Here is a 24,966-nt window from a genome sequence, read left to right as displayed (position 1 = left end):
AGACTTGCTTGCAGGTGTCCCTTGTTCCATCCTGCCATTAGAAAAGAGCTCCTCTGGGAGGCTTCTGGAGTAGCCTGGAGTATGGATAGAGAGATGAGGCTCTCTGACCCGTGTGTTGGGGATGGTCGCCCGAACAGGGTCTCCTTTTGTAGAAGGACTCCTGCTTGAAGGTAGAGGGGTCCGTCTCTGGGTAGAACTCCAACACTCAAGAGAGGATGTTCCCTTCAGGATGGTGGCCCAGGGTTCACCCACATGTCATCAGATCAAGAGCATAGGTGATTGTCATGAAGATGAGGGCTGGGCTATGGCTCAAAGGGTCACCACTGATGATGGACAAGGTTTTAACAGGCATGAAGCACTGCTGTGACTTCCCTGACCCTCCCCTTAAGGGGTCTCTGTTTCACTAGTCGAGGTAGAAGCCCCCCCTCGGTGGGTAGGCAGCCTCTATTAGCAGGATCACAATGGCTAATGTGTCATTTGACGCATAATGAATTTTACAGTAAGACGCTGATTGGCCTTGGGTTTTTGTCTTCCCTAAGCAACATCTTCTGTGTAAGCAATGAAAACACTCCTGGTCCTTTGCTTGAGCCACACTTTCCTGCCTGGGCCAGGGGTGGAACCTGTTGGTGAGCTTCTGGTAACAGAGGGGAGGGGTCACCCAGAGCAAAAATCCTGGTCAGTACTGCTGCACCTTGGCCTGCAGCCTTCTCTGTCTTCAAGCTTGGTCTGTGAGCCAACTTAGCAGGACCCCTGGTTAAACTGCAGCTTTCTGGCCCACCTTTAGGGAGTCTGACCCAGTCTGGATACTGGGGTGGGCCCAGCAACCGCGTTGTAAGGGCCTCCCCCGAGGAGGATTAAGTTTATGAAAGTTGGAGAACCCCTGCGTAGGTACTGCGGGGCTCCTCCGCAGATCACCAGCCTCTTTGCTTTTATTGCCTCTTGTCACCTCCTTTTTATAAAGGTTTCATGTCTTCCCACACCTCAGAGTAAAGCCTTCACTCCTAATCAGACATGCAAGGCGCCCCACCCTTAGTAAGGTTTTCCCCTCTACTCCGTGTCACACACAGCCTCCACGCCTTTGACCAGCTCACCACTGTGCTCAGAACACCCTTCGCTCGCCTCCACTACCAGCCTGCGTTCCCTCGGGAGATCATCCGGCGCCCTAGAACCCCAACTCCCAACAGGTCACAGCGGGCCACCCTCACCGAGTCCGCTGCATCCACAGACTTGACAGCTTTGCCACACGGAGCCGATGCTCAGTACGTGCTTATGAAAACGAACCCTATCTTTTGAGATTTAATAAAACTGCTGAAAACCGGCTTGGACCCCGTGGTTTCAGAAATAGCTAATAAGGTGGCTGTGCATCCCGGGAGGCCCTCCAGACACCAGACGAAGGGCCACTGTCATCCTTTCCGCCTCGCAGCCAGAGCGCCACGGGGCTTTCTACCCCCTGGCAAGCCCCGCCCCTGCTCCGCCCCTTGGCCATCCTGAGCACCTCCTCTGCTCGTCACCGCCCCCCGGCTGTTATTGGCGGCTCAGCCCGGAAGTCTTGTTTATTGGTGCGTGTCAAGGAGGTGGGGGAGGAGTCCGGCGTCACAGCGCAGAGTTCATTGGTTCCTATCCGTCTATCACGCGGTACGGCTTGTCTTCAATCTTCATTGGCTAGCGAGCTCAGAGGCGGGGTTCCGCAGTCGCCCGGACATGGCGGACGGTGGAGGCTGGCGGGTGAGTGCTAGGGGCGCCCGGGACATGCAGGAACCTCCTTGGGTCGGATGACCGGATTACCCGAGGCTTCTCCCAAGGAAGGGGCGGGATGGAGGTCCCTAGGCGGGTAGTGCAGCGGCCTCTGACTCAGGCGTGCTTCTCGCTGCAGCCGCCGCGCCCCTGCGAAGTCTACCGCGCGGAGTGGAAGCTCTGCCGCAGCGCCAGACACTTCCTGCACCACTACTACGTCCACGGCGAACGGCCGGCCTGCGAGCAGTGGCGGCGCGACCTGGCCAGCTGCCGGGAGTGGGAGGAGCGTCGGAGCGCGGAGGCCCAGGTGCACTGGGGAGCTGGGGGTGGCGCTGGGCCGTGGGGGTGCATTGCCCCGGCGTCTGAGTGCACGGACCACACCCTCCCCACGTTCCAGGCCAGGGGACGCTGGAGAGGAGTACTGTCTGGGTTCCCCCTTTGGTTGTGCTTCCTTTCTTTTGAGAAATAACAAATATTAGTGTATCAATGGGGGTTTCAGACACTGAAGAACAAAGAAAGGAAGAGAATGTAGAGTGGTTTGGAGAGAGAGGAGGGATCCCCTAACAGCGTTAGTGTCCTCAGCCGGTCTGCAGAGGAGTTGATATTGCTGAGGCCTGAAAGACCGGGAACCAGCCTTAACAGCCTTCACCTAGCCCAGGGCGGGGCGCATCTGAGGAGCACAAAGAAGGACCAGGTGCCTATAGCAGAAGGACGGTGGGCTATAGAGGGGTAGGGGATGAGGCTAGAGAAGTACCAGGGACCTGGTGGGCCTTAAAGATGGGTTTACAGATCATAGGAAGCATGATCTGATTTATATCTTGAAAAGATCAGTCTGAGGGCCCTGGGTAGCTCAGTTTGTTAAGCGTCTGACTGTTGACATCAGCTCAGGTATTGATATTGGGGTCAGGAGTTTAAGCCCAGCACTGGGCACCAGGTTAGGCATGGAGCCTACTTAAAGAGGGGGGTGGGGGCAGGGAGTGCCTGAGTGGCTCGGTTGGGTGACAGACTCTTGATTTAGGCTCAGGTTGTGATCTCTGGATTATGGAATCAGGCTCTGCTCTGGTCAGGGAGCATGCTTGGGTTTCTCTCTCTCTCCCTCTCTTTCTCTCTCTCTCTCCCCCCTCACCCCTCCCTCCCCTTCCCTCTCTTTAAAAAAAAAAAAAAAATATATATATATATATATATGTATATATATATATATATGTATATGTATATCTCGACAGGTATAGATATTTATCAGTCTGACTGCCAGGGTGGGAGAGTGTATTATGGAGGGCCAAAGAGACCAGTGAGGAGGTGGTTCTGGTTTTTTGTTCATTCAGCGAATATTTATCATGTTGGGAGCTCTTAAAGATAGAAGAGTGATGAGAACAGAGCCCCTGCCCTTCTGGCGCTTTCATTCCAGTCTAGAATAGGTAGTGGTGCCTTGGAACTATTTTGGATGGGGACATGAAGAGAAGCTTGAGGGTGCAGTGCTCATGGTGAAGGGGGAAGAAGATCCAGCAGGGCTGGCAGCTGCTTCAGCATGGTTAAATGTATGTGATTATTAAAACAGACAAACAGATGTGGAAACCAAGCTTCTATATAAAAGAAAATGATGACAGGTCTAGTATAAGTGGAAATCAAAAAATTCGGAAAGATAGCTTGTAGACTATATGGCACGAAATTAGTAACTTTTTTAGGGAGAGCTCAGTAAGAGCTTTTCTTATTACAAAAATGGGGATGATTTCAGGATAGAAAAGTGGGGAGAGGGGGTGCCTGGGTGGCTCAGTCGGTTAAGCATCTGCCTTCAGCTCAGGTCATGATCCTAGGGTCCTGAGATGGAGCTCCGTGTCAGGCTCCCTGCTGAGCAGGCTCCCTAATTCTCCCTCTGCCCCTCCCCCTGCTCCTGCTTTCTCTCTCCCCCTCTCTCTCTCAAATAAGTAAGGTTTTTTTTTAATCTTTTTTAAAAATGGACAAAGGGCACAAAGAAGGAATTCATTCAAAAAGAAAATTAAATGACCTGGTATACAAGGTCAAATGACAAGTGATTTCTGCCCAGTGAAATGTCAGAAGTGTTGATAAGGGTTTGGAGAGTCAGGGGCCCTTGTGCAGTGTTGGTGGAATGTTGATTTATCCTGATTATCTGTCAAAAGGATACCTTTTGACCTCCTTATTTTACTTCTGGAAGTCCATCCTTGGGAAGTAACTGGGTAACTGTGCATTTAAAACTTCGAAATATCTGGGGTGCCTGGGCGGCTCAGTCTGTTAAGTGTCTGCCGTTAGCTCAGGTCATGATCCCAGGGTCCTGGAATCAAGCCCTACGTAGGGCTCTCTGCTCAGCGGGTAGTCTGCTTCTCCCTCTCCCTCTGCTTGATGCTCCCCCTACTTGTGTGCTCTGTCAAATAAATAAATAAAATCTTAAAAAAAAAAAAAACGTTCAAAATACCTGCTGCATCACTATGATAGTACAAATACTGAAAGCATCCTAAATGCTGCTAGTAGATGTGTAATCGAGTAACTTCCTCCACACAGTGGGGTACAACTTAGCCATTAAAAAAAAATAGATAGCAATCTATCTGGGCAGGGAAAAGTACCCGTAGTATACCTAGTGATAAATCATGGAAGTACACTAGGCAGTAGATTATTCCATCTTTAGGGAAACACTATTAGCACTAAAATTTGGGTCTAAAATTGTGTTGGGGAAGCTGTTAGTTTCACCACAGGGACAGAGGTCTGGGAGTTTTTCATATCCTTTGCATTTCTGATTGCTTTTTAAGTAAGAACAAAAACATTCTGTTTAAGATAGTAGAGCTTGAGCAAAGACAGACAATGAGATAGAGAAGGTGAAATTATATCTGTAAAAAGGCCAGCATAGTGCTTGGCACCTACCAAGTGCACCTTTCATGGTTATAAGGTACTGCGCTGTGTTTATTTTGGGAAGAGAGTAGCAGAGAAAAGCCCGCTGGTTGAGTGGAACCTATTGTCTTTTGTCTGGATTCCTCCTCCCCTGTCCAGAGCTACCTGGGCATGTGTCTTTTACCTCATCCTCCCCACTGAGGCCACTCTTTCAGACTCTTGTCTCTCCTCTCAGCTTGGCCTCATGCTGGTCTCAGCAGGTAAATCTGATTAGGTCGAACTGAAGGCATCAAGTCCTGAGGCCCAGAAGAAGACATTTTAAACTTTACTCAAATGATTGTGATCTGTACAGTAGTTTTCACAGTAGCTTAGGAAGGAATGATCTAGATCTTTGTGTTTTAGTATGGAATAATCGCCAAGGTTTATTAGGTAGAAGCAGCCAAGTTCTGGAGTGGTATGTGCCTTAAGCTTCGTTTTTCCAGCTTGTTCGGAAGGGGGCTGAGGAGAAGGGAATTACAGGGGAGACGTGAGTCGGAAGTGACCGGGGGTCTCCTTTGCACAGCGGTCCCTCTGTGAGAGCGAGCGTGCAAGAGTCCAGGCTACACGGAAGCACGCCCTGGTGTGGGCCCTGAGGCAGAGCCCTCCTGCAGACTGGCACCTCCCTCTACCACAGGAGGAGAAAGACCAGTGATGAGCACTCCGGAACAGCTTCCTCTCATCTGTTTCAAGTGGGGCTGTCGCAGGACCCTAAGGACAGTGACCGGCTCAGTCTAGTGGGTCCCTGAATTCTCCACTCGGCTTAGAACACAGAGCCCGGGGTCTCCAGCCCTCCTTGCCCACCCCCGTTGCTGCCTTGCTCTGGCAGACAATCTCGCTCACCGCACAGCTCCCAGGATGCCAAACACCACCACAGATCTCAGTGAGCAGCCAGGTCAGGCCAGTTCATGCTTCACTCCCAGGGACAACAGCATTCTCAGGTAAACTCTTGAGCAATAGACCTGACCCAGGTGGACACATGCGGGGGGGGGCTCCTAATGAGGTAACTAAATGGTCATGCTGTGGGGAACACCTTTCCTGGTCTTGACTTGGTGACAGTGTGCATTGCCAGCCCCTGGTGCTTACACGGAGTTACTAGCCCACTCACTAAGTTCATCTGCGGCATTGCTCTTCATAGGAGATAGGCCTCTTGGTTTTTAAGAAACGAACACAGCTACAGAATACAGTCTCGCATTAAACGGGATCATAGATTCTTGGCTCAAGAAACCCAAGCCCAGGGTGCATGGAATTTTAGTCTCCTTCCTTTAAAATTTCCCTTAGTCAGTTTTAGAAAATGTAGATTATCTCAAATGCCATTTCACACATGTGATTTCAAACAGACTGAAAATTAAATCCACAATTTAATAGTTGAGATTGTTAGATTTAGCATCTGACATTATTGTGCTCAGAGAGTATGGGAATTTTGTATACTTACGCCCCTGTAGGTGTTTTTAAAATATATGCATGTGAGCCAACAAGAACTCGTTTTTGAAGTCTTTTTATCACTAACGAAATGATTTAGCATCTCGTGGCTGCAGAGCAGGCCCCGTGGCATGGTGCCGAGGGTGAGGCTGGCTGTGTGCTCTGCAACCTCTCTGCTTCTTCCTGGCCAAGCTGCCACTTTAGTACCCTCCTCACAACTGGGCCCCAACCTGGCCACAAGCAGTGGGTCAGACATCTTTTAACTCATTTTTGGGGGCAAAATAATCCTATCACTTCAGAAAGGCACAAATTAAAAATTAGATTTTGCCCTGTCATCCTGTGTTACCCCAAGAGTCCCTGTGACTGCACATACCTGTAAGTTTTGGGGGATCTGCACATAGGGCTCCAATAACCTCTCCCTGTGTATGTACCTGTGAGCGGTAGGGATATGTGCACACAAGTCCCCAGTGATCTTTCCCTGTGACTCTGTGTACCAGGGTATGTGTGTGGGGGTGGTGGTTTACACATAGGTCCCCAGTAGCCTCTCCCTGTGTGTGTGTGTGTGTGTGTGTTTACCCATTGAGTGGTAGGGGCATTTGCACACAGGCCCCCAACGGTCCTTCCCTGTGACTGCATGTACCTGTGAGTGGTGGGGGGGTGTGCATATAAGAGCCCAGGAGCATAGGGGTGGGTATAAAGAAGAGCCTATCTCAGGGTGGGTGTCTTGATATCTGAGTCAGCCAGGGTATCTGCCTTGTGTCTGTGGCTACTTTCTGGAGCATTTCCAGCCGAGGAGGAGAGGAGTGGGAAGGCTGCTGGGGAGCTACAGGCATTCTCTTCACTCTGAAACACAGGAAGGGACATTGGAATTTTGCAATCTGCATATGATCCCTTGGGGTTCCTCAGGAGGGGGGGACGTGCTGCAGTGGCAGCCAGCACAGCAGTCCTGAGGGCTTACCACAAGGGATCCACATTCTCTATGTGCTTATTTAGGGCTGGAGGCTGCCCGCCACTGAATGCTCTCCCTGTGAGGAAGTCTTACTGACAGATAATCATTGCTGCACAGAATGTTCCTACGTCTGCTCCTGTTTTAACTTTTAACTCCCAACATCTGAGCACCTGCTACACTGCCCAGTGGGGCCTTCGGCTCTGGGATTGCACTCTTGAAATGGGCAAGTTGCCTTCAAAGAGTTCCAGTTGAGTTTAGGAGCCTGACATAAACATTTAAACATCATTAAATAAGTCTAAAATAATGGTAAGTGCTGTGAAGAAAATGGGCAGTGAGAAGATAGAGCAGCTCTCAAATTTTTTTGCATGAAACCCGTAACAAGTTTTATGACCTGGGATATACTTTATATACTGCATATATGGTTGAGATAAGCCTCACAAAACAGTCCTTATCTGTACAAGGTGTGATACACTGACATTTGCAGTTCTGTGCCACTGAAAAGAAACTGCTGTATGTGCAGCAGCTTGGGCGAAGCTCAAGTAAATTATACCGAGCTAAAAAATCTTAAATGGGTGCATATGACATAGTTGCATTTGTGTAACATTGGTGAGATGATGTAATAATAGGGATGGAGAATGGCTAATGGTGCCAAGGGTTAGGGATGGAAGGAGGGTACATAAGGGGATCCTGTGGTAACGGAACCTTGACTCCTACAGGGCTGCGTGTGATGGAATTGTGCAATGCTAGACATACACACAGATGAGTGCAGACACAGTGGGAAACTTGAATGCATTCTGGGCTCTGCCTGTGTCAGTCTCTTTCTTACACACTGTATGTGGTGTGTAAGATGTTAACACTTGGGGAGGCTGGGAGAACCACACACAATCCCTCCTTGCATCTTTATTTCCAGCTTCCTGTAAATCTGTAACTACTTCAAAATAAAAGGTTATAACTGCTGGCCCTGACCCCATGAATTGATTATATAACCTAATGGATGAAACCTATTGTTTGAAAAGCACTACAACAAAGCACCTGCAGGGGTGCCTGGGTGGCTCAGTCAGTCAAGCATCTGTCTTCAGCTCAGGTCCTGATTCCAGGGTCCTGGGATCAAGTCCTACATTGGGCTCCTTGCTCAGCAGGGAGGCGGCTGCTCCTGCCTGCCACTCCCGCTGCTTGTACTCTGACAAATAAATAAAACTAAAAACAAAACAAAACAAAACCCAACAGGGAGGTGGGGAAGGCCTCAGCATCTAAGTCCAGACCTGGATGAAGAGGCCTGAGCCTTATAGGGGAAGCAGCCCACAGTCCACAAGGAACAACTGGGTGCCATGTGCTGGTGGGGGGAAGGTGGATGGGGGTCTGTAAGTGTGATCATGGGTGGTGAGTAGCCAAATGCCTGCTCTGGCTTGTGCTTTACAGAGCCCTCTGGTTGCTGTGCAGAGGACTCAGGGGAGGGCGGGAGGGGGGGAAGTGGCCACATGGAGGGATCAGTCGGCTGCTAGAGTGGAATAGACAAAAGGTGGCAGTGGTGTGGACCTTAAGGGAGCAGTGAGGTTGTGAAAAGTGGCCATATTCAGTGTTTGTCTCAAAGATAGAACTAACGAACTTAGAATCCTTAGGCAGTGTTTTTATCCAGTAAAAATGTTTAGTAAGTTTTTAAACCAAAAGTGAACCCCATACCAGAAGAAAACAATCTGAATTCTTCCTCAAATGAAATGTTTTCTTGGTTTATCTCTACTAAGGCGGTGAAAAACTCAAACCCTTTCTGAGGTAGCAATGCAAGTCACTAGGAGAAATGGCTCTGTTTGCTCACTGGACCTTCACTATTTCTGGCTGAATTATGTTGTTTCCCACCCCCCACCCCCTGCCACCAAATTCCTGTGTGAAAGCTCTAACCACTAGTACCTCTGAATGGGACTATTTAGAGATAGGGTACTTAAGGAGGTAATTAATTTAAAAGGTCATAATACTGGGCCGTAATCCAATCTGACTAGTATCCTTATTACATGAGACAGGCAGAAAGGGAGAGGACCCAGGGAGAAGGTGGCTCTCTGCAAGCAAAGAACAGCTTCAGGAAAAACCAGTCCTGCCAACACCTTGATCTTGGGAATTCTGGCCTCAAGAGCTATGAAAAACAAATTTCTGTGGTTTAAGCCCCTGGTCTGTGGTACTTTGCTCTTACAGCCCCGGCACACTAACACATTCACTATTCCAGACTAACACTTGAATCAAGAGTCGGGTGCTACGCCCTCCTAGGGAGCACAGCAACTTTAAGTAGTGGGTGCCAGACTTGCTCCACTCTCTTCCACTTCCCTCCCCAGCTTAAAACCCAAAGCTGGCCCTGCCAGAGATGTGGGGAAGGTCCCGTGTTCCATTTCCTCAGTGGGAAGGCCCAGCCTCTCCTGTCTGCACAGGTACACAGACAACGCACAGCACATAGTCTGCAGTCTGCACATCCTTCTCTGCTCTTGAGGTACCTAGCTGCCTCTTGCTGGTGGTGTCTACCCCACACAACTGGAATCTTCTTTTTTACTGGGGTACAGTGGTTAAATGTTTTGGTCATTCTCTCCCCAGTACCAGACAAGGGCACCATCTCTCACCTCCATCAGGCTTCAGGTCAATTAATTTTGACTCAAGCATAAGACAGAGACACTTGATTAAACGTATTTATTCAAAGCATGCCTGGTTCTGTGACAAGCAAGCTTGAGCCCTCATCCTCCTGGCTCTAAAGGGTAGCGTGTTCTGCAGGCAGGTGCCTGCAGCTCTACCTCTTAAACTCCACCTGTGTGTATACCTTGGTGATATCATGGTACCTGCCTTCAGGGGGCTGGTAGTTGGAGACTGGTGGCGTGTAATCTGGTCCTTCTCTTTCAAAGGGGAACAAACTGAGGTCCCGCTTGGTAGCCTCCGCATGTAGCTCTGGGGACATGAGTTTCAGCTCCTGCAGAGCTTCCTGCTGGGACTTGAGCATGGTCCTGATGGCATCCCTCTCCTTCTCGTGCTCTTGACGCTTGTACAGGGACCACTTCTTCAGAAGCAGAGCTCTCCGCTCACTCTCCTCAAAGGGAAGCTCCACAGGAGGCCGCTGTCTGGGAACACACAAATCCAAAGGTGTAAAGCTAGGAAGCACCGATCTCACTGGCCAGGTAGGCTGGGTGACTGCCTACGACCAAAACGTCCCCACTGCCAGACAGAGATGGGAATTGGGGGAAAACATGGAAGTTAGGGATAAATTAAATAATGGAATGGTGATGTGGTAGCAGATGCAACTGATGCTGGAAGCCAGTGCCATCTCCTTTACATGGATACAAGAAACAAGAAGACTGGCAGCCCTTCCCTTACCCCAGGCTGAGACTACCTTTGGTGAGTGTGGAAATGTTAAGTGGTGTCATGAAGTGGACACCCAAGTCCCAAGGAGACAAGAGCCGAGATCAGCCACAGAATACAAAGAAGCACCTGCTCTGTCCCACCTGTATGGCAAGCTGTTACTTTATAAATGGTACACGCTTTTACAAGGCAGCAACCCTGCCAGGCCTGTACACAACACATCCCAACTATGAGCATTTGTACCATAAAGCTAGAGGCTAAGGAGTTTCTACCATCAAGATGAGGCAAGGGCTGCAGACCCAAGGCTCAGGTTATCAGTAACAGCTAAAACTCAGCTTGCAAAAAAGCAACAACATGAACTGGTTTATCAAACAGTTCTTCTGAGTTTCCTTCCCACGTCAGCCATTCAGGAGCACCACCCAGGAATGCTTTCGCCACCTCCCACAAAACACAGTCAAGGAGAAGAGGACTGAGACTGGGACCTAGTCAGCCCACGCCCACTCACCTGACTGGTGTGAAATGCAGATACAACTACCTGAAGATGATGGAACTCTGTCCTAGAACCTCGACCCTAGAGAACTCTCACCTTGCTTTATCCAAGAGCTTCACAGGTGTAATAAAATCTTCAATGGGAATTAGCTCCTGGCTAGCTTTCTCCAGTCGTCTGATCCTCTTTTTCAGACGGTCCTTTACTGCTTGGTCTTTTTTAGGATCTACCTTTTTCTTCTTTCGCAGAGGTTCTGCTCTAGCGGATAAAGCAAACATTAGATATTTTCCTCTTCAGTCTCGCAAACCTGCTGAGAGACATGGTGCTAGGTGAGGTGCCCGGAACTTGTACTGTGCTCTCCACTGGGGAAGGAACTATACGTGGGTCTAACCTCATGAGCTGAGTGTGAAAGGGGACCGCCTCTGAGTGTGACAGGGTCCTTGTCAGAATGCGTGGGCACTGGCAACCCAGGAAGGGCTAGAAAAACTTGATGGGCCATCAGGGTATAAATTAAAAATAAGTACTCATCTTTCATGTTGGGTTCGGGTGTGTCTTGGGATTGCAATGGAAACTAAAAATACCAAACTGATGAATTAGAAAATCATTACTCACATTTTAAATGGATTTGTGATTTTTTTAAAAAGATTTTATTTATTTGAGAGAGAGAGACAGCATGAGCAAGGGGGAGGGAGGACACGCAGACTCCCCTCTGAGCAAGGAGCCCAGTGCAATGCAGGGCTCAATCCCAGGACCCTGTGACCATGACCTGAGCTGAAGACAGATCCTTGACCAACAGAGCCACCCACGCACCCCTGGATTTGTGATTTGTAAAAGTCATTTGAGTAATAAAAGTGACTGGTAGGTCTCTCTTTACTTTTTGGGGTTTCTTAACAAATTTCCCATCCTAGAGCATTCACAAAAGTCCAATGTATACTCAGGAACAGATCTCCTATGGGGATAATATACTATTAAAAATAAGTAAATCCTCTGGGTCCCCTGAGTGGCTCAGTAGGTTAACCGTCTGCCTTCCACTCAGGTCATGATCCCAGGGTTCTGGGCTCCAGCCTCACAGCCAGCCAGGGGGCCCTCCCTGCTCAGTAGGGTGTCTGCTTCTCCCTCTTCCTCAGCCCTTCCCCCAGTTTGGGCTCGCTCTCTCTCTCAAACAAATAAATAAAATCTTAAGAAAGAAAATAAGTAAATCCTCTAGCATCAAGACTGAGTCTTGTGAATCAAGTCCCTAGAAAGCATCCAGACTCCTAGGTGGAAAAGCGAATCCTCATGCCTCCCTAGGTCTCTCTGGGAAATCAGATATCTATGCTGTGTCTTTTAAAACGTCCAACAATCCCTTTAAAACTAATTTCTAAACCATTTTTATATTTAATTTTTGTTTTCTGATTACAGGCAGCAGTATTCCACATACAGAATGCTGAAAAACAAAAGCATCTACCTATATTTAGCCAAGAGGGGCGCCTGGGTGGCTTAGTCCTTAAGTGTCTGCCTTCAGCTCAGATCATGATCCCAGGGTCCTGGGATCGAGCCCAGCATTAGGCTCCCTGGTCAGGGGAAGCCCCTCTCCCTCTCTCACTCCCCCTGCTTGTGTTCCCTCTCTCGATGTCTCTCTCTGTCAAATAAACAAAATCTTTAAAAAATAGTAAATTTAACCAAGATATTTTGCAGGCAAGTAATTTTGCAAACCAAATGTCCTGTAGTCTTGTTCTGTTCATATGCACATCAGTCTCCTGTAGACACCCCCGAAGGGTCGGGCCCAGGGTAGTTTACCTCATGGGAATTAGTTCCCAGAAGGACAATAAAGAAGCTCGCTGGTGGGTATCTCTAATCTGTGTCTGCCAAGTTCCCAGGAGCCTGAAAAAGACAAAAGGATATATAAATATCTGATTCTCCTCACTAAACGGGAAAAGAGCAAAAAATTATGCTACCCTTAAAACCTGGAGCCCTGGTAACTGCTGGATGTGACAAGTCAACGTGGGAGACTTGCCAAAATCCCCCGTTCACACCAGAGAGCACTTGGGCAGAGTCCCTGCTCGCCAGCGTCTTTGGATTTTCATCTACAGGAAGAGGCGCGATCAGCTAGCTCCTCCCTGAGATAAAGTGGTCAAGGGCGATCGGTGAGAGAGCACAGGCGAGGGACCCCACGACACTACCGGGTTCCGCACTCACCAACTCCGTGATCGCAGAGCGCGAGCGGAAACCCCCAGCGCCGCGAATGCCATCGCCCCTCTGGCAGTCAACCCACTGCTTCCGGGCGCGCGCCCCTTGGCGGTCCGGGCCGCAGTGCCCTTCTCAAAGTTCCGGCCTTCCCGTCGCTCCGCGTTCCCGCGTTCCGGCTACTGAGGGCTGGCCTGAACCTGGACCGCCCCCGACGTGGCCCCGCCCCGCACGCCCCGACAGCGCGCGGGCACGCCCCGAGCTCCTTGCACCTAGCTCTGCGTCCTCCCTTCCGTGTCTGCTGGTTGTTGCGAGCTCTTCCCTGCTGAGAGTACAGCTCTATCAGCGGTTGCTCTAGCTAGTCGGCCTGTGTCCCTGCGAGGGCTCAGACCCCGCAGTGCAGCCAGAGTGGCCGAGAGGGCGTCTTTCCGGGTACAAGTGCCTACGTCTCTGTAAATTGTCCCGATCTCCCTAAACGCACTCGTCTCGGTATCCCTCGCGACCACCCCCCGTCCCAGCCCTCAGGGATAGCTCCTTCCCGGCATTCGTCCGAACTCCGGGGCCCCGGCCACAGCATCCGGGTTCCGGCACGTGGCCTGGCGCTCGCGAGATGCCCAACAAACGAGTATTGATGAATGACGGAAGCTAGCTAATTAGTCGGACTCGGCACCAGCAAGGTAGAGCTGGTGAGAGGGCCGTTCACGCCATCCCGACCCTTCCTGGCTTCGCCGGCCCGGGCTGCAACTCGAGGCCCAGCTCGCCAGCCGCCCTCCTAGTCGAGCCCCTTGTCGGCGACCGCGCCCCGGGCGGGCTCCAAGTGGGGTCACACTGCCCTGCCCCTGCCCGCGAAGAAGACCGGGCGGCCCCGTCCGCGTGGGGAGCGGTTTCCCGCCGGGGCGATTTGGCAGGTGCGCGCCGTGACTTCCGGCGTTGCCCGGGAGCCGCCGGAGGAGGAGCGGCGCAGGGGATGCGGCTGTGGCGGCGGCGGCGGCGGCCGAGCGCGGGGAGCGGCTGTGGCGGCGGAGGGGGGCGCGGGCCGGCAATGGCGCGGCGGCGCTGAGGGCGCGGGGCGGCCGGCGGCCGGAGGGCGGCGCGGGAGGAGGCAGCGGCGGTGGCTCCATGGCCCGGGCGCGCTGAGGGACGCGGCTCTCGCCTCAGCCCGGCGGCGGCGGCGGCGGCGGCGGCGGCGGCGGCCGAACAATGAAGCTCCTGAAGCCGACCTGGGTCAACCACAATGGTGAGTGCGCGCAGGGTTCGCGAAAGGCCGAGCCGGGAGTCGAGGCGGGGTCTGGAGCGGGGTCGGAGGCGCGCGCAGGCCCTGCCCTCCTCGCCCCCGACGCGCCCGGTGCCCGGTGCCCAAACTGCGGGGTCGGCGGGAGCGGACTTTGTCCTCCGCCCGAGGAAGCCGACGAGCACGGGCACGTGCTCCGCTTGTCTTCAGCGAATCCGCCCTCACTCCTGGCACTTGCACTGAGCCCTCGGTCGCCCACCCGTGGTCCGTGGAGGAGCCGCGGCCTGCCTCCGGGGAGCGGCCCTGGGCGCCAGCCAGCTCCTGCCACTCGTCTACAGCAGCCAGGATGTGCTCAGATGGTCCAGTGTGTGAAACTGGGGCCCAGTCCCCTCTGTGGCTTATCAGTGACGGGGTGAACACCTGCAATCTGCATGTCTCTGCCCAGCTGGTGGGACTGTTACTGCTCCTGCCAGAGGCCTGAATCTGGTGACAGTACCCCCATTTGGGGAACTATGGCTTGGTCCCCAAGGTCCCCCAGCTGAATGAACCACGTTTATGCTGAGCTGAGACATCAGGGTGGCTTGGGTTGGAGCCTGTAGGGCAAGGGGTGATCTAGGCTAGGGCCTTCCTTAACCCTGTGGCACCTTAACCCAAAGCGCACCCCGGGGAACCAGACTCTCCTAATCCTCTGGTTGAGTGCAGATAAGCCCCCCAAACTGGTAGAGCAGTTTGTCATAATTGTACTCTGTTGGCGCAAGTGCTGCAGGAGTTGGTCTTTGTTCCCGGGAGAGGTGAGGGGGGAGAGACCCCCATCCTCTTGCTAACAGCACTGAAGCCCAAGGAGCACTCCTGCAGCCTAGGGCCTGTATCCCTGATTCCAGCCTGTCTGTGCTGACAGGAAAAGGGTCACCCTGATTCTGTCTTGTTCCTCATATCTGCTTTGCAAGGCGACTAGAGGGAGCTAGTGTTTTCTTTGAGAGCAAGTAAGGCCCCTTTTTTATACATGTGGAGCTTTTTAGTTTTGAACTTAATCCCGTGATGCTGTCCACTACCACAACTGAACTGAACATCTATGTTCTTTCAGTCAGAAGTATTTTCTCCTTCTGTCTTCTTATGTGACATCTCTGTGATTTATCAGGGTCCAGATGAGGTCACCTTTTTTGTTGTTGTTGACATTCCTCCTGTTTTATTCCACTAGATGTGCCCAGTCCCTGTGTGTGTACTTTACATATGCTCTCTCAGGGCAGGGGACTGCCACATTCCCCTCTGTATTCCCTACCACATTCAGCAGTACCTTCACACAAGGGTATATGGTAAATATTGGTTGCAACAGGTAAGCTGAGGTTTCCGTGATTTACAAAGACACAACTAGACTTACTGTGCATGAAAGCAAAAGTGGTGAACTTTAGTTGGATTTTTCCAAGTGCTGATCTCCAAGAGCGTTCCCTGATGTGTAGTTTGTAGATCTTTCCCTGGAGAATTGGGCAAATGTTCAGTGATTATAAATTATGGTGCTCGTGAGTCAGGAAGGGAAAATTTTGCTGTGTAAGTGAAGATCTAAAGGAATTTTTGTTTTAAAATGCTTTGTCTGGGTTGTTTATTTATTTGTTTTTAAAAGATTTTATTTATTTGTTTATTTAACAGAGAGAGATCACAAGTAGGCAGAGAGAGAGGAGAAAGCTGGTTCCCTGCTGAGCAGAGAGCCTGATGCGGGGCTCCATCCCAGGACCCTGAGATCATGACCTGAGCCGAAGGCAGAGGCTTAACCCATTGAGCCACCCAGGAGTCCCTGGATCATTTTTTAAAAGATATACTTATTTATTTTAGAGCAGGAGTGAGAGAGGGCAAGCTGGGGTAGGCGGGCAGCCGGAGGGAGAGAGGATCCTCCAGCAGACTCCCTGCTGAGCACAAAGCCCAAGAAGGGGCTTGATCCCAGGACCCCGAGATCACCCCATAGATCAATTTTTGTGTATAATCTACCCTTCTTTAGTCTTCCTTCTTTCTCTTGCCATATAATTTCTAACTTTGTGATAAACACCTTTGTAGGACACAAGTTTTATGCTATATAAGCATTAAGTGTGTCGAGATGCTTAAGCGATTATCTAGGTACACATGAGTGAGAGTCTGCAACCAGGCCAGCAGCCAAACATTCCAACCTGGCAGAGTGGACAGAGCACTGGGCCCTGGCGTCTTGTTGCTGCAGTCTCTCCCTCCATGGTCCTAGAATGGAATAGGATGATAATTTGCTCTGGTTTCTTCACAGTACAGTTGTGATCTTTGGTTGCAAAGGTAGACACAAAAATGCTCCCCAGGCTATAAAGTGCTTTAGAAATCTAAGAGGTAGTAATAAAAGAAATTGAAACTCTGGCAGGATCGGAGTTAACTTTCGTTTCTTTTAAAATCTCCTGAAATCAGTCTCTGTCTCTTCAAGTGTTCAGAAGGACTGTCAGGGTAAATTACCACTATCCTGAAGGACATGATAATAATCTGGATCACTACTGAGTGGTCTTTTAAAGACTGGTAAATAGTGGGAGCTGCTGGGAGGAGGGGCTGCTTAGCCAGAAACCAGAGTTGTGGGTGGTGGCCAGTAAAATCATGCTTGCTTTGGACTAACAAACCCAAAAGACCATGGTGCTGTGGAGAGTGCATCATTGCACTCCCTGGCTTCCTGACTCTGCATTCATATCTCCTAACTCGTTATGTGGCTTGAACATACTTTTTCTGGTGTCTGGGAGTCCAAAGAGGGAAGGAGCAGAGAGCCCAGTATTTTCCCTGTGGTAGCAGTGTCCATTCAGCCATGGTGGAGAGGACAGCTAGAATAAAGCAGGTTAAAGGCAAAGGAAGAAATATCTGTTGGGATGTAAGCATACTTTCAGTCTCCATTTTCCTGGCTAATAGTAGTGGTAAGACCTTTCCTCTAAGGTAGGGCTTCTCAGCCTTAGCACTATTGACATTTTGAACCACCTTATTGTTGTGGGGACCACACTGTGTGTTGTAGGATGTTAGCATCCCTGGCCTTAACCCATTGGGATACCAGTACCACCACCCACACACACACACACACCCAGCTGTGACAACCAAATAGACCATCATAGTAATGGACTCCAGGTCTGCTGCATCATCCATCAGAGGGTCCTGCATAGAGGGGCACTCAGTGAATTCATCCATTCAACAAATAATGAGTACAGATTGTGTGCCAGGGGCTGAGTGCTGGAAATATACCAGTGAACCAAATGTAGCAGAGCCCCGGTGGCCAGAATCTGCCCCCGTTGAGAATCACTGCTCTAAGTTGATCCCGTAAGTTAACAAATTTTGAAGTTGTTGTATCACAGTGAACTGAGCCTTGAACATGGAATCAAACTGGATTCAAGATGCTATCATGTATTAGCTGTAAATTCTTGGGCTTGCGATTCCACTTCTAGGTAAAGTTGAGGAAATATAAAGATTTGTTCCTGTGTCTCCACCCTGTACCCAAATATAAGAAGGCTATCTGAAGATATACAGTAAGAGTTGATAATATTTATCATGTATATGGAAGTATGTGCCAGCCACTGTTAACATATACACCTATTTTACTCTGTGTTCTTGGATACAGTATTTCTTATATATTTGATTTTATTTTAGGCTTGGAGGTTCTTTTCTAAGTTAGGTTATAGCCATATATTGGTCAGAAAGTGGATGATTGGGTTTTTGGTTGTAGAAAAATGTAATTTATATGTTTAGAAAACTTCATTGAGACTCGTGGTTCTTCCCATCCCCGGGCCTTTGCTCCTGAGAGTTTCTGGAAGTCTTCACTCCTGGGCAGTGTTCATGCTCAGCTCTTCAGGGAAGCCCATTCTAACCAAAAGAGATAGAACTGAAAGAATTCTTGTTCTCCCTTGGCCTCTGGCTCACACTTTGATGGCATGGTCGTATAAAGGCATTTGGCAAATTTTCAGTACTGGGGTAATTTGTCAGTTAATCACATTTGCTTTATGATGTGTGTTTTTCCTTCTGCCCTGTAATTGGATTATATTTTCCCCTACCCTGTGTCCTTCCAGAAAGGATTTCAAGACCATTCTGAGACATACACCGATGAAAATAAATAAGTACGCTTGAAGGGGAAATGCAGGCAGAGTGGTAGAATAATGAAGTCAGCAGCAGGTGTGGAAAGGTCCTGCACAGCTGCTAGAGGGGCACTGCAGACCTATCTCTGAGAACAGGCTGGGAGGATCCTAATAGTGATAGTTTATGATTGCAGTGGTCATTAAGATAAGCCTTGCAGTGTGTCTACATCAATGGTTCTCAAACAGGCCAATGTCTGGAAACACATTTTGTTTTCACAACTGAAGGGGGGCACTACTGGTAGCTAGTAGGTAGAGGGCAGGACTGCTGCTGAACACTGCAGCACATGGGACATTCCCTCACAATAAAGAATCATCTGGCCCAAAAGGCCAGTGATGCTGAGGTTGAGAAACCCTGCTGTATGTAAGAACATCTTTATCGTTATTTGCCTTTTCATTTATTTGTCTCATGGTTCCAACTAGATTATAAACTTCTTGAGGATGAGAGTTAGTGCTGTTTATTTGGGAGTCAGATAGTCTTGTTCTTGAATCTCCGTGCTCTGCTGCTCACCAAATATGTGTTACAGAAGGTTTTTGGTTTTTTTTTTAATCTCATATCCTGATTTGTTAAATGAAGCCAGTAATACCTGCTGCATCTGCTACCTGTGAAGGCTCAGGGAATCTGAGCTCTCTCCATGCTGTCTCTCACTGAGTGAGGCCTGAAGACAGTAGGTTTATTGTAAAAAATAAATAAATAAATAACCAGAATGCATCTGAAGATTAAGAAGAAAACGGGTGAGATTTTGCCTTAGATAATACACATGTGGATCTATCACTTATTTATGGTCAAAACTTTGAACCCTTTTGGAGAGAAGGTCTGTGCTGGTCATAGGTAAATAAGGCTACCGCTTTGTGTGTAGGTGGGAGAGGACCTATAGACCACATTCTAGAATACAGGGCAGGTGGAAACCAGGGTTACACAAGTGAGCCAGTATAGCCCTAGGGACAAGAGTATGGTTTGTGGGTGTACCCTGGGGCTGAGCCTTGGTGGGAAGTGGATTGTGGTAGTAGAGAAGGTGCTGCCACTGTCTGAAGCAAAGGCTTGGGCAGGGTTGGGAGCATTTTAGGAAAGGGAGTAGATGAAACAAAGAGCAGGTGTTTTAGAACACCTCTGGCAAAAGGAAAACCCATTTAGGTAAAAACTCATCGTTTTTGATATTAACCCACCTAGGGACAGACCAAGTCACAGGGACGTTGCCCTGGTCAGAGCCACCATAATGAGGGACAGATAGAAGAGGCAGTGAGCCTCATTTGAGGGCCAGGAATAGACCATCATAGGAATGGACTCCAGGTCTGCTGCATCGTCCATCAGATCAGAGGGTCTTGCACAGAGAGGCACTCAGTGAATTCATCCATTCAACAAATAATGAGTACAGATTGTGTGCCAGGGGCTGAACGCTAGAAATGCAGCAGTGAACGAAGTAGCATAGCAGGATCTTTTGAGAAGCAGCATGTGATGCATTCTAGCCAGTGAGACTGGGATAGCTGTCTGCTGGGGGTTTCCTGTCCAAGCGGACAGGGAGATGGAGGAGGGAAGGAAGAATTATTGGGGAGTGCTGGAAGCAGGGCTGGACAGGAAGAAGTTGAGCTGTAGTGTAGTGCAACAGAAGCTGCTGCCCACCCTGTCAGCGGCTCTGCAGGTAATCCTTATGAGTTGTCCGGAATTGGGGTGAAGAACCAGGGCTTTCTAATGCCACATCTACAATCATTGGGTGCAGGCTGTCCTGGGGAGGGGACCTGACCTTAGTCAAAGCAGTTCTTCCACTAAGGGTAGGTCCTCTGTGGAGAAGACCTCAGCTGGAAGTTTACACAGGCTGCCAACACTCCCACAGTTGGGGGCAGGAGCTTCATTCCTGGAGGGAGGGGACCTGGCCTGGTACCACAGCATCCATGACAGGCGTGGTGGAGGTGAGGAAGGCAGCTGTCTGAGGGAGGAGCATTACAGGTAAAGAACAGCCAGAACTTGCCTGGCAGGCTTGAGGAATAGTACCAATATCTTGTGATTGGAGTGAGGCTGGAGCAGCAGATGGGCAAGAGCACTAAGAGGTGAGGCTGGAGAGAGCTGTGGATGGACTGGGAGGACCTTTTGGCTGCTGGACTTCTGTTCCTAGTGCCACGTGAGCAGAGGAGTAACGGTGTTCTGATGTGACTGCTAAAGATCTTCCTGACTTCTGCACTGGGACTAGGATGGGTTTGGGGGCAAGGGAGAGAGCTGGGAGACCCATTAAAAGGCAGTCACAGTGATCCAGGTAGGAGATGACTGTGGTTTGGACCAGGGTGGTGATGGAGGTAATAGTGCTGATGAGAAATGACTGGACTCGATCTACAAAGAACTTCTCAAACTCAACACACACAAAACAGATAATCATATCAAAAAATGGGCAGAAGATATGAACAGACACTTCTCCAACGAAGACATACAAATGGCTATCAGACACATGAAAAAATGTTCATCATCACTAGCCATCAGGGAGATTCAAATTAAAACAACATTGAGATACCACCTAACACCAGTTAGAATGGCCAAAATTAGCAAGACAGGTAACAACGTGTGCTGGAGAGGATGTGGAGAAAGGGGAACCCTCTTACACTGTTGGTGGGAATGCAAGTTAGTGCAGCCACTTTGGAGAACAGTGTGGAGATTCCTGAAGAAATTAAAAATAGAGCTTCCCTATGACCCTGCAATTGCACTGCTGGGTATTTACCCCAAAGATACAGATGTAGTGAAAAGAAGGGCCATTTGTACCCCAATGTTTATTGCAGCAATGGCTACGGTCGCCAAACTGTGGAAAGAACCAAGATGCCCTTCAACGGATGAATGGATAAGGAAGATGTGGTCCATATACACAATGGAGTATTATGCCTCCATCAGAAAGGACGAATACCCAACTTTTGTAGCAACATGGACAGGACTGGAAGAAATTATGCTGAGCGAAATAAGTCAAGCAGAGAGAGTCAAGTATAATATGGTCTCACTTATTTGTGGAGCATAACAAATAACATGGAGGACATGGGGAGATGGAGAGGAGAGGGAGTTGAGGGAAACTGGAAGGGGAGATGAACCATGAGAGACTATGGACTCTGAAAAACAACCAGAGGGTTATGAAGGGGCGGCAGGAGGGGGTGGGGTGGGGTGGGAGGTTGAGGAACCAGGTGGTGGGTAATAGGGAGGGCACGTACTGCATGGAGCACTGGGTGTGATGCCAAAACAATGAACACTGTTATGCTGTAAATAAGCAAATAAAAATAAATTAATTAATTTAAAAAAAAATGACTGGACTCTATGTGAGTATACATATATTATTTTTTTAGATATAACTTACATATGTTATTTTATACATTAATTGTATATTATAATTACATAAAAATATGTAAATTATAGACATATTTAAGTATAATTTACATAGCAAAATGCACAGTTCATATACAATTTAATGAATTTCAGCAAACAGATACACTCTCTTTATTCATTCCCAACTCAAAATACAAACGTTCACACCTCTCTAGGAAGTGTGAGTTATAGACATACTGTGAAGGTAGAGTCACCAGGGTAGAATGTGGGATGTAAGATGGGGTGGCTCCCAGGTGAAGGGCAGGGTTGTTGTCCACTGAGATCAGTAAGAGAATAGAGTAGACGGAGCAGAAGAGCCAGGATTCAATTAGACAAAGTTGCCTAAATGAGGCCACCACACAGGGCTTCCCCCAGGGTCCCGTTTGATAAATGGCTTCTTCACCTTCTCCCTTTTGAAAACACTAGAACTCCATTCTAGAGCTATTGTTAAGGAATAGGACAAACACCTACATTTTGGCCAGAGACAATTGCCATATATAATTATACTAGGATACATTTGTCTAATGGTGTATGAGTGGATCTGGATAATGAAGCATTTTGTGATTAGGAACTTAAAATTATTTCTCATATTATAGGAATACCTGTTCAATTTGTGGAAAATTAGAAAATGCTAAAACTTTCTTTATATGGTCTTTTGAGACCATTTGGAAAAAAGTAAATGGATAACTTGGTGCTTTTAAAAACACACACACATTTTGTTTAGTGTACATATCACAATGTAAAAGTATATACATCCTTTAAGACCTTAGCCAAATCCCTAATACCGTAGCACATTCAGTGTTTTTATTGTATAGCCTCCCTTCAGACTTTGCATTGCACATATAACTGGATAGGTAAAATTTTGCTTTGTATTTTCTACTTAAATAAGACTTTAGGTTATTTTTTCCACCACCCCCCCATTTTTAAAATTGAGGTATAATATATAGCATTAATGTTTCAGGTATACAACATAATGATTCCATATTTGTATATATCACAAAATAATCACCATAGTAAGTCTAGTTAACATCTGTCACTGTACATAGTTACAGATTTTTTTTTTTTTGAGAGGAAAGCTTTTCAAATTTACTCTCTTAGCAACTTTCAAGTATGGGATACAATACTATTATTTTTTTAATTTTATTTATTTATTTGACAGACAGAGTTCACAAGTAGACAGAGAGGCAGGCAGAGAGAGAGAGGAGGAAGCAGGCTTCCTGCTGAGCAGAGAGCCTGATGCGAGGCTCGATCCCAGGACCCTGAGATCACGACCCAAGCCGAAGGCAGAGGCTTCAACCCACTGAGCCACCCAGGTGCCCCAAGGGATACAGTATTATTAACTGTAGTGTTATTTTCTTAACTGTTAAACAGCTAACAGATTCCCTGCCCCCATAGAAATGTTTTTAATTACTCTTAATTTTCAAGTGGAGCTGTATAGAAGAGATGATGATGTTTGGAGAAATACATTTTGCAGATAACTTTTAAAGACTATCTCTGTTCTGTAAAAGTAAAGGGGAAGAAACACCAGGGTGGCTCAGTCGTTTAAGCTGTTGCCTTCGGCTCAGGTCATGATCCCAGAGTCCTGGGATCAAGTCCCACGTTGGGCTCTTTGCTCAGCGGGGAGCCTGCTTCTCTCTCTGCCTCTGTCTGCCACTCTTCCTGCTTGTGCTCTTTCTCTCCCTCTCTCTCCCTCTGACAAATACATAAATAAAATATATTTTTTTAAAAAGTACGAAGAAATAGTGACTGTTACCAAAACTTTCTAGGTTACACATTAGCAAATGCTGCAAGAGAAGTGATTAAGATTCATAAATGATATACCTGTGACTTTCTTTTACTTTAGTTTGTGGCAGCACACACATGCACATACACGCACACAAACACACAGAACAAAACAAAACAAAATGGTTGCATGATTGCTACAGCTTCCTTCCTGTGCTGTGTTTTGAATCTCTCAGCCACCTTATATCTATGAGATATCATCCTGGTAGGGCTTGCTTAAGGAGACAGAAGTTTTTGTGGTTGAAAGTGGTAGAGATAACAGCAGCACATGGCTTTGTGAGGAGGCCACGGCCATGCCTCCCCCTTGCAGGTGTTTGGTGACATCTGAGTCCTCACTTCAGGAGATGAGGAGCCTGCCTTTCAAAGATTGGGATCCTAGTGACACTGAAGGTGTTTTGAATTTTGGGTCTCTGCTGCAGTCTTTCTCCAGCCATTAATAATAAGTATTACTGAGTGCCTACTATTTGCCAAGCCACAGCTCTAGGTACCACAGTGACTCTGTGACTAAAATGGGCAAAAATTCCTGAGCTCCTGGCGTTTACATTCTGGTGGTTGGGGTAGACAGACATGCAATAAAGGAAATTATACAGTGTGTAAGAAATTGCTAAGAAAAAAGTAGATGAAAATTAGGATTGGTTGTGTCAAGTTGAGGAAGTAGTACTTTCAGGTAGGGTTGTTAGGGCAGGCCTCAATGAGAGGGTGACATTTGAGCAAAGAGTAAAAGGAGGTGAGAAAGGAATGTGTATCTGGGAAGGAATCAGTGCAAGGCACAGGATGGAAACACTCCTGTGCAGTCTAGGAACAGGGGGGAGTCCAGGGCATGGGGCCAGTGTTTGGGGGAGGAGGCAGAAAATGAGGCCAGAAAAGTCATGGGGTTTTTATGTTGGGACTCTTGGCTTCCCCTGTCCCCGGTATGATCTTTGCTGATGGGGAGATGATGGGTAGAGCAGGTTTAGGCCAGAAGATCAGGAGTTCCATTGTAAAGAAATTGGAGGTGAAATGTCTGTAGATGGCTGGATAGAGAAGTGAGCTGCTCATTAGAGTGCTTAGGTGCAAGTCTCTCCAGAGAGATGGCTAGTTGTAGATTCGCACGTTATCACCTGCATAAGGAGTCAGTTTTATATACAACCACTGATGTTTTGATATTTGCTTTTATTTTATATTACTATACAGAGACATAGTTAGACCATGTGTATGTGTGTAGTTATTTATTATTGAGATAGCTGTACATTACCGCATAGTGGAATGAAACAATACTAAGAGATTCTTTGTACTCTTTTCCCAGTTTATCCCACTGGTAACATTTTATAAAACAGCAACATAATATCACATTGACATGATATTGAAACAATCCATCTGTCTTCTCAGACTTGTATTTATACTTGTTTGGGTTTGTTTGGGTTTTTGGGTTTTTTGTTTGGTTGGTTGGTTTTAGATTTTATTTATTTGGGAGAGCAGGAGAAGGAGCAGTGGTCTCGTGCTGAGCACCGAGCCTGACACACGGCTCGATCAGAGGATCCTAAGATCTGGACCTAAGCCAAAATCAAGAGTCAGTGGCTT

At 48.2% G+C, this 24,966-nt stretch overlaps 3 protein-coding genes across 7 annotated transcripts in view; 2 read left to right on the top strand and 1 right to left on the bottom strand.

Annotated features, from left to right (window-relative positions):
* Positions 1-1,683: 1,683 nt before the first annotated feature.
* Positions 1,684-12,290, top strand: C12H22orf39 (chromosome 12 C22orf39 homolog). Of its 3 annotated transcripts, none has more exons than XR_006821030.1 (4): positions 1,684-1,725; positions 1,874-2,041; positions 5,135-5,549; positions 12,195-12,290. XR_006821030.1 is itself a non-coding variant. In XM_046024634.1 (3 exons), the coding sequence occupies exons 1-3, from the start codon at positions 1,702-1,704 to the stop codon at positions 5,261-5,263; spliced, it is 321 nt and encodes a 106-aa protein (XP_045880590.1). In that variant the 5' UTR covers positions 1,684-1,701; the 3' UTR covers positions 5,264-7,944. The 3 variants fall into 3 exon arrangements, 1 of the variants encoding a protein (XP_045880590.1); XR_006821029.1 differs by lacking the exon at positions 12,195-12,290 and adding an exon at positions 7,024-7,944; XM_046024634.1 differs by lacking the exon at positions 12,195-12,290 and having other exon boundaries at positions 5,135-7,944.
* MRPL40 (mitochondrial ribosomal protein L40) lies at positions 9,632-13,742 on the bottom strand. Of its 2 annotated transcripts, none has more exons than XM_046024631.1 (4): positions 12,972-13,742; positions 12,573-12,656; positions 10,893-11,051; positions 9,632-10,068 (listed from the first exon to the last, which is right to left on the bottom strand). In XM_046024631.1, the coding sequence occupies exons 1-4, from the start codon at positions 13,022-13,024 to the stop codon at positions 9,744-9,746; spliced, it is 621 nt and encodes a 206-aa protein (XP_045880587.1). In that variant the 5' UTR covers positions 13,025-13,742; the 3' UTR covers positions 9,632-9,743. The 2 variants fall into 2 exon arrangements, with proteins under 2 accessions (XP_045880587.1, XP_045880588.1); XM_046024632.1 differs by having other exon boundaries at positions 10,893-11,100; positions 12,972-13,023.
* A 222-nt stretch (positions 13,743-13,964) lies between these two features.
* Positions 13,965-24,966, top strand: part of LOC123954034 (protein HIRA) — an 86,780-nt gene continuing 75,778 nt past the window's right edge. For both annotated transcript variants that reach the window (XM_046024627.1, XM_046024629.1), the window contains exon 1: positions 13,965-14,196. In XM_046024627.1, coding sequence (XP_045880583.1) covers positions 14,160-14,196 — 37 coding nt within the window. In that variant the 5' untranslated portion in view covers positions 13,965-14,159. The remainder of the gene's footprint in view (positions 14,197-24,966) is intronic.

The sequence above is a fragment of the Meles meles genome, chromosome 12 (genome assembly GCF_922984935.1).
Source record: "Meles meles chromosome 12, mMelMel3.1 paternal haplotype, whole genome shotgun sequence".
In the NCBI taxonomy this organism is placed as follows: Eukaryota; Metazoa; Chordata; class Mammalia; order Carnivora; family Mustelidae; genus Meles; species Meles meles.
Note: the sequence above shows the minus strand (reverse complement) of the source record. Positions and strands in the feature narration are given on the sequence as shown.

What these genes read in the sequence shown, in the direction of transcription:
- C12H22orf39 (XM_046024634.1), top strand. Translation starts at nt 1,702, where the DNA reads ATGGCGGACGGTGGAGGCTGGCGG. An exon ending in CGGACGGTGGAGGCTGGCGG is followed by an intron (nt 1,726 to 1,873) that starts GTGAGTGCTAGG and finishes TTCTCGCTGCAG; the next exon opens with CCGCCGCGCCCCTGCGAAGT. An exon ending in GTCGGAGCGCGGAGGCCCAG is followed by an intron (nt 2,042 to 5,134) that starts GTGCACTGGGGA and finishes TCCTTTGCACAG; the next exon opens with CGGTCCCTCTGTGAGAGCGA.
- MRPL40 (XM_046024631.1), bottom strand. Translation starts at nt 13,024, where the DNA reads ATGGCATTCGCGGCGCTGGGGGTTTCCGCTCGCGCTCTGCGATCACGG. An exon ending in TGGGAACTAATTCCCATGAG is followed by an intron (nt 11,052 to 12,572) that starts GTAAACTACCCT and finishes TTTATCCGCTAG; the next exon opens with AGCAGAACCTCTGCGAAAGA. An exon ending in AAGCTCTTGGATAAAGCAAG is followed by an intron (nt 10,069 to 10,892) that starts GTGAGAGTTCTC and finishes GTGTGTTCCCAG; the next exon opens with ACAGCGGCCTCCTGTGGAGC.